The following is an 8713-nucleotide window of genomic DNA, read 5'->3' as shown; positions in this document are numbered from 1 at the left end:
TATATGCCGCATAATATATTTTATTGCACTGAAAAAATTGAAAGTATTTTTAGATATCAATTATTATATACATTATAATGGTTTTGTCCTAAAAGTGATGAGACTAGTTTTTGTGCGCACATCAGAAGTTAAGGCCAGGAAAGAAAAATGGCAATCGAGGCAGTTGGCGGAGAACCCTCTAGGTATACAGTCTGATCATTCTCAGTTACCTTTCTAGCCGTCAATACTATCAGCAAAGTGCGTTGTAATTTTTGTGTCTTGTCACGGACCAAAGTTCAACAGTCTTGAGCAGCGATTAAATTCTGCGTCAAAATCTGGTTCCGAAATATTGAAGATGTTGGAGAACAGCTTATGGGGATGCTGCTTTGTCTTCAAAATTTGATCGCATAACGCTGCTCAAAATGTAGCACAATTTTGAGCAGCGTTTGAGACTGTGCTGAATTTTTGTCCATAACAAGACACAAAATTACAACGCACTTTGCTAATGGTATCGACTGCTAAAAAGGCTCGGAGGCAGTTGAGAAAGGGGTCTGACTGTGTACTTCAGGTCCCTCACCAACTACGTCTATTGCTATTTTCTTTTCCTGGCCCTTCTGACGTGAACACAAAAACTAATCTTATTACTTTCGAGACAAACCATGTATATTAAACATGTACATTTTCCCAAATATAAATAAAAATCAATACATCATGAAAATCTAAGGATAACGTGCAAAATTATATTTAATTGCAAAATTCAATTTGCATAATTCTGAAATAAAAAATTGTATATACAACTAACCTGGTCCACTAAAATCTCACCAAGAATGCAATATATACACATGTGTATAAATATATTGACAACGGAAGATATAAAATAGATTAAATGAGTAAACGACATATTATTTCCTTCGTCGAACAGCTATTTTTAATTTAAAAGGCAAACGTATTTATTCTTATTAATATTAACTATTGTAATAATATGTAAATATAAATGTAATAACTTCTTAATCAGAATTCTTAATTTAGTGTATTCATTAATAATGTATATATTAATTTAGTTATACAATTTACATACATACATGTTTTTATCCTTTAAATAACCTTTCAAATACTTACGCTAATCAGCCGAAATCCAAAGAAAGCAAAGAGTATTGCAAAATATATAAATAAAGAGAGAAGTATTATATTGTACATATCTTCAATAATATCAATAGCTCTAAAAGATATTTCAATGTCAAATGTCAAATGTATTGGATCATATATTTTGTATAAATTATTATATTTACGTATATATATTTTTTATAAGTAACAAACCTAAGCAAACGAACATGTTTTATTATGCAGCATTTTAATACTTTGTGATAATTCATGTATTTATCCAAATGATGTAATCGATTCTCGAGAATGTCTAATTGACCGCATATATGAAAAACCAAGAGACTGAGAAAATTGTCTACTCCAGTATAGGCCATCATACCGATAATCACGTAGATTGCTTGGCTAAGAAATGTCAATTCATATTGCGGCCTTTTTGTTATATCGTAAATATAATGGGTTTGAAAAGGCATTGGTCTTCCTGGATCAGTAATATTCGGAGTCAATCTCATTGTCGTTCCAAAAACGGGCAGCCCGACAATAAAGAAGCACTGTAATCCCATTATGCAGTAAGAAATAATATTAATTATTCGTGCAGTTTGCGCCCTTTGGATCATTAAGTTTTTCTCTTGGTCACTTTTTGCTTTTATCCAATCCTTCGCGATCATATTTATAATCGGTATAATAGCTTAAAAGGTAAATAATTTTATGCACATTTTACATTACTGAATTAAAATACATTAAATTCAATTCTAAGTCGTAAAAATAATTAAGCACAAAAAAAGACAAAGTTACAATTTTATTATTATTTTTATCTTTTCAAGGAAAATGATTTAATTTAAAATCAGAAATAATAATTCCGTATCTATGAATCTTATTACACATAAATATAATTTATATTTTTTATAACTTGTTATAATATTTTTATATGCAAAATAATTAACTAAATTAAATGTTTATCTTTCTTTATTATACTTATTGTTCTTTCTAAATGTTGTACGATATATAATTTTTTGAAATATAGAAAATGCTTAATATACTTTTAAACTTTGTAAGAAACATACTAATATGATCAGCTATTATTATATATATAAATAAAATAAATTTATATGTAACTTAAATCTTTATAAGTAAATTAAACAAGCAAAGTATATTTAAAATAAGTTGTTAATATTCAATTTTTAATATTTGATCCATACATTATTTACCATACTTTTACAAGTATGGTAGCTTACAAGTCAAAACAACAAGGATACCTTCTTTTTTCCACCAAAAAACTATCATTCTAATCATGCAGCTTACAACTGGTAAAGTAAATTGTAAATTATCAAGCACTAGCAAATTGTCACCAAAAATTTTTATCAAGGAGTGTATTGAAGGAATAAAAAGGCAGAACATCATTCCCAGCAAAGATATAAACACTCGAAAATTGCACACTAACTTCTGCCAAGGATTTTGTTTGTTCTTAGGCCAAAGTCCAAGAATATTTAAAGTGAAACGATTTAGTTTCACCGCCCATTCGAAATCTGCAGAAACCTTGATAAATCCGAAGATTAAAAGGATTACACTATTCAGAACATACACAAACATACATAAATATAGCCATATTAATTAAGCCGAGTATACAAAAAGTTATTTAACAAAATAGCTTATAAAAATTTAATACATTTTTTTATACATTTTAATTAATTATGCAATTTAAAAATTATTCAGAAAATATTAAATCAAACTGATAACAAACTGACACTTGAACAAAAATAATGGATCTTAAAATGTACTGTAGTTAGATGCAACTAGTATATAGTTATAATAGGTTGTTTAATAACGTTGTTTAATGTTAATAAAAAGTACAATACACTATAAAATGTGATAATTCATAATTTACGTAATGATGTGATAATAAGACACAAATTATTATTATTACAAACGCTCCCATTCTTCACATTGCAAATAAAATTCTTTATTAAAATTATTTCATTTCAGTCATAATAATCAAGACTATAAGCACCTCGGTATTTGTCATATTTCGAACTGTCCATGTCCAATGTTATCTAAAGACTGACGTCTCTTCCTTTTTCATGAATCGATGTTACCTCTTAGTAAGAAACATTTTCGCGCATACTTTTAATAAGTATTTCTTTTCAAAAGTGTCGAACCATCAACTTGCAACAAGGTGTTTTAAATATTTTAAATATTCTGCTTTAACTTTCATTTCAAATTTTCAACATTGATCTTCGCGGAAGACATAAGCGAATAAAAAATTGCAGGTGGATATCATGCAATAAAAAAAACTGCGTGTACACACGTTATATTCCCACACTTCTGGAAGAGGCTATAAAATTGTAACCGTAGTTGAGAAGAATTTATATTGAATGTATCACACAATACTTATAGTCTTTATTTGTCAATAGAAAAAGTAGATTTGCAACTTTATATTTGTTGCATAATATGTTGTTAGAAGGTAAAAAATTTCAATATATAATAATTATAAGTGCAAGAAAATTACCCTAATTAGTATATTAATTTAAAAAAATATAATATCTAATTGATGTGCATTAAATTACATATATATGTATAATGAATGTAATTAATGTTAAATAGTTAATATTTTACAATTTAATTTGATTTATTAAGAATTTGGATTTTTTTGAATATAAATCGAATTAAATTTTAGATTATTTTGTTTCTAATTATCTAATAGAATATCGATATACATTTTAAAATGTCAAATCGTGCAGTCAATAATTTATTTATTAATTGTTATTTGTTAATATAATGTATTCATATTTATACAATATTCTTATATATATAATAGTATTATCGCATTCTACAAAAATAACATTATCAAAAAGTTTAGATTTATCTCACTTTTCTAATAACGTTTCGTTGTATGCAAAACGGATATATATCCAACTGATGTTTTTAAAACCTAAACAATAAATTTTAATAATAATTAATTAAATAAACATGTAATTACAAAGTTTAAGGTATACATAAAATACATAATGTATACATAAAATAAGGTATATAAATATACAAAACACACATAGATATAATAAAATAAAATATTCGTGTACTTTTAAATTATTATTAAAATTGTAGTGTATTATTTAAATACTTTCTGATGCAATAATTATAATTAATTACAAAAATATCTTACACTGCAAAATGTGGTCATTGTCAAAGGAAATATTTTTCCAGCTGTGAGATAAATTGGTTTAGCACTTCTTATCAGTAAAAACAGCAAGTTTTGTGCAATTTTTGTTTCGGAATACCATTTATTACAATAGGCTGCATAATATACTTCATTACACTAAAAAGTATTTTTAAATAAAAATTGTATTTACACATTCTCTTATAATGAAATAAATTTAACTATTAATTGTACACAAATTATGTTCTCATTTTAATTGTAAATTAATATAATATGTGATTATGTAAATAATAAATGTAATTAACATTAATTTTTATTTTTAAAAACCTGACATTAAATGTTTACAATATTTAATTTAATATAAATTATATTTATAATTATTATGTTTCTGATAATAATAATTATTTTCACTATGTGCACATGAAAGAGAGACAAGTATTAAACTTTATTGTGCATTAATAATAATAATAATAATATCTTTTTTAAATGAATCATATAGTATAATATATAAAGCCAAGTACATAGTATATCTATAACTTATACCACGTCTACAATAGAAAAGAAAAATGCAACTTACTTGGCCCATTAAAAATTCGCCAAGAGCGCAATACAGACACATGTGTCCAAATAGATTGAAAAATGTTGACAGAAAAAATATCAAGTGTGTAACCGATAAATCATTTCCTTCATCAAATAGCTAATTAATTTATAAAATGCGTAAGAAATGCAATTTTTAATAATTTTAATTTATTTTATACGTTGATGACAAAAAATATTTCAAACATAATGACAATATATCTTATTATAAATATAGATAGTTTATATAGTTTATATAGTTTGTATATAAATTATTTTTACGTTAATAAGATTTTACATTTATTCTTACGTTAAAAATTAATTAATAAACAAATTTTTATTTTTAAACGTTACGTTTATATACTTACGTTAATTATGCGGAAACCGTAGAAAGCGAAGAGTATTGCAAAATATGCAAATAATGAGAGAAGTGTTATATTATACGCATCTTCAATAACGGCAATGGCCCTAATAAAAGACATGTATTATGTATAAAACAAATTGTACACGTTATGCGAATTATTTTCATATATATACGAATATTTCCCGTAAATATCAAACCTAAGTAAACGAATGTGTCGAGTTACGCATTTCTTTAATATGTCGTCAGAATTAATATATTTATCCAAATGTATCAAACGACCCTTAAGAATGTCCAATTGACCGGATATATGAAAAACTAGCAAACCAAGAAAATGATCGATTCCAGTATAAGACAAGACTGAAAGAATTATGTAGACAGCTTGACTAATATACGTTAATTCATAAAATGGTCGTTTTGATACGTCATAAATGTAATGAGTTTGTAGAGGCACCACTCTGCCTGGATCAGTAATATTGGTCGTTAATCTCATCGACATTCCAAGGCCAGGGGGAACGATGATAAACAGGCATCCTATTGCCATGATACAATATGCACATGCAACAATTATTCGTGCACTCTGCGCTTTTTTAATCATTATATTTCTTTCTTGCACATTTTTTGGTTTTATCCAATCTTCCGTAATCATGTCTAAGATTGGTATGATAGCTTCAAAAATGTCAATATTGTATATTTCAATGCATATTTAACAATATTTGAATAAAAACTATATCAAATTTAATTACAAGCAGTAAAAAGTTTATTAAGCTTAACAAAATAAAGTTGAAGATAAAACAATTACCAATATATTTTTTAGGAAAAATGATATATAAATAAATAACGAAAACAAAGTTACGTAATGTGAAATTTATATCCGGTAATAATTATAAATTTAAAATTTAAAGAATATGTATGTAAAATCAAATAAGAAATATTAGAAGCATCAAATTCCTGTTATGACCGTATTGGCCTTCTCTCTATTTAATTTGTGTTATATATGTATATACGGTCGATATATGTATATATGTATATACAGGGTGTCCCAAAACCCACGGATTCCTTTTAAGTGCGGATTCTTTAGAATATTCTAAGACGAAAATCCTAATACGAAAATATTGGGACTATAATAGTTTTTAAATTAATAGCGATTAAAGTTGGCTAATCACAGAGCTGACATTTCGCGCGCTCAGACATGAGGATATGACAAGTAATAAAGGTGCTATCGAGGACCCTCTTACTAACGCCGAGATTATCATACAAATATGCAATAATATTTTTTTGCCAAAAAATTATTTTTTCTTATATACGAAACCTATTTGTACATTAAATAACCAATTAATAGCGCAACGTATGAAAAAATATCAATACAATTACGACATATTACGATACGTGTCAGCTGTCAAAATCAATTCATAACTATATTCATTTACCTCGTATGGTGAATATTTTTGTAATAAATAAACCATTTTTAACATGAAAAGAATTGAATATGTTAATACAGTTAAGACTAAAACATTACATTTCTATTATAAAAATATTTACCAGGGGGTAAATGAACATAGTTATGAATTCATTTTGACAGTTAACACATATTGTAATATCTCGTAATTGTATTGATATTTTTTTATATGTTGCAATATTAATTGATTATTTAATGTACAAATAGATTTCGTATAAAAGAAAAAATAATTTCTTAGCAAAAATATGATTGCATATTTGAATGACGATCTCGGTTAAGAGGGTCCTCGTAGCACTTGTAACTTGTCATATCATCGTGTCTGAGCGCGTGAAATGTCAGCTCTGTGATTAGCCAACTTTAATCGCTATTAATTTAAAAACTATTATAGTCCCAATATTTTCGTATTAGGATTTTTGTCTTGGAATATTTTAAAGAATCCGCACCTAAAAGGAAATCCGCGGGTTTTATATAATTCACATATATATGTATATATATATTTTTTTTTTTTTAATTTAAAGGTTTGCTATTAATATAAAATAAATTAAATATTTACATAAATAAATTAGCTTATACGTATTAGGGGCCGTCCATTAATTACGTGAGTGTTATTTTCGGTATTTTAGGCTTCCCTCTCCCTTTACGTGAGTCCCCGTGAGTATTTTAATTACCCCTCCCCTCCCCCAAGATTTCACGTGAGTTTTTGGATATGTTTAATATATGAACAAAAAACGTTTCGGATTACACTAGCTTGGCCAGATTTCCGTTAGGAACTCTAACGAAAACTTATGCTCTCTGACACCTCCCCTCCCCCATGTAAGCACATGTAGAGATTTCACTGATTCCTCCCTCCCCTATATAAATACTTACGTAATTAATGAACGGCCCCTTAGCATAATATATGTAAGTGTATATGTTTAAAAAATATATTATTTTTATATAAAACAAAGTTTTAAAGAAATTTTGAAATTATTATAAATTTTTTATATACCGCCTATATGCATTACATTTTGAAATATAGCAAAAAATTGTCTACCTTCTTTCTTCCACCAAAAAATCATGATTCTTATTGTACAAGTTATAGCTGGTAAAGTAAATTGTAAATTATCTATCATTAACATGATATCTCCATAGATTCTTATAAAAGAATGTATAGAAGGAATCAGAACGCCGAATGTTATCGCCACGAAAACGACAAGCACCCGGAGATTGCACATTAATTTCTGTTGAGAGTTTTGTGCAGCTTTAGGCCAAAGTCCAATAAAATCTAAAGTGATACGATTCAATTTGACCGCCCATTCGAAATCTACCTGTAGAAATCTTAGTGAGTCACAGTTCATGAAAAGAAATATAAAATGTTAATCATACATATAATAATTAATGCAAAACGTAAAAAATATTATATTTAATAGAATAAATAAGATAAAATATTTAAAGACAATTCTACAAATTTAGAAATTATTTAAACACTAATAAATACTAAACAACAAAATCTTTTAAATATCTTTGATAAATGACTAATGTTTATTATAATAGTTAAATGTATATAATAATAATCAGCATAGAATTGAAAGAATAAGATGCAACATTTCTATTAACAATGATACGATTAGATTAACTATCATTATTATCGTAGATTGTAAATAAACAGATTTTTCATAATGTTACTCTCTTTTCTAATTACGACAATCACAAAAACCACCACAAGCACCTTGATATGCGTCATATTTTGAACTGTCCATGTCGAATGTTATCTAAAGACTGGCATCTATTTCTTATTCAGAAAACGACGTTGCATCTGCTATTTTGCAAATGATCCGTGCGCATGCTCGCTTTATGCCATTGTTCTCGAAAATATCGAGCGATCAACTTGCGACAAAGTATTTTAAATATTCTATATCCTCTTGTTTCAAGTTTTCAGCATTTCAGCACCAAACATCACGCAAAGAAGTAAAAAATTTTCGTAATAACTAGTTGGTGAAAAAAATGCACATCTGTCACGTTCACACGTTTTTACAATCAGCTATAGCTTACGTTACTACACGTATACCTACACATATATCTAGACATGTACACATTAGTAATAGAC

At 26.9% G+C, this 8713-nt stretch overlaps 2 protein-coding genes across 2 annotated transcripts; both read right to left on the bottom strand.

Moving 5' to 3' along the window:
• Window positions 1–7: 7 nt before the first annotated feature.
• LOC105460831 lies at window positions 8–2694 on the bottom strand (the record flags this gene model as incomplete). Its single annotated transcript, XM_011707323.1, has 5 exons — window positions 2334–2694; window positions 1297–1765; window positions 1099–1198; window positions 782–901; window positions 8–28 (listed from the first exon to the last, which is right to left on the bottom strand). Coding segments are annotated over exons 1-5 (1044 nt in total), but the record flags the coding sequence as incomplete, so codon positions are not given.
• Window positions 2695–3917: 1223 nt separating this feature from the next.
• On the bottom strand, window positions 3918–7723 carry LOC105460830 (odorant receptor 22a-like). Its single transcript, XM_011707322.1, has 6 exons — window positions 7661–7723; window positions 5369–5837; window positions 5176–5275; window positions 4809–4928; window positions 4238–4390; window positions 3918–4006 (listed from the first exon to the last, which is right to left on the bottom strand). The coding sequence occupies exons 1-6, from the start codon at window positions 7683–7685 to the stop codon at window positions 3950–3952; spliced, it is 924 nt and encodes a 307-aa protein (XP_011705624.1). The 5' UTR covers window positions 7686–7723; the 3' UTR covers window positions 3918–3949.
• Window positions 7724–8713: the final 990 nt, after the last annotated feature.

This window comes from Wasmannia auropunctata, unplaced genomic scaffold, assembly GCF_000956235.1.
Source record: "Wasmannia auropunctata unplaced genomic scaffold, wasmannia.A_1.0 LD314820.1, whole genome shotgun sequence".
NCBI classification, from domain to species: domain Eukaryota; kingdom Metazoa; phylum Arthropoda; class Insecta; order Hymenoptera; family Formicidae; genus Wasmannia; species Wasmannia auropunctata.
Note: the sequence above shows the minus strand (reverse complement) of the source record. Positions and strands in the feature narration are given on the sequence as shown.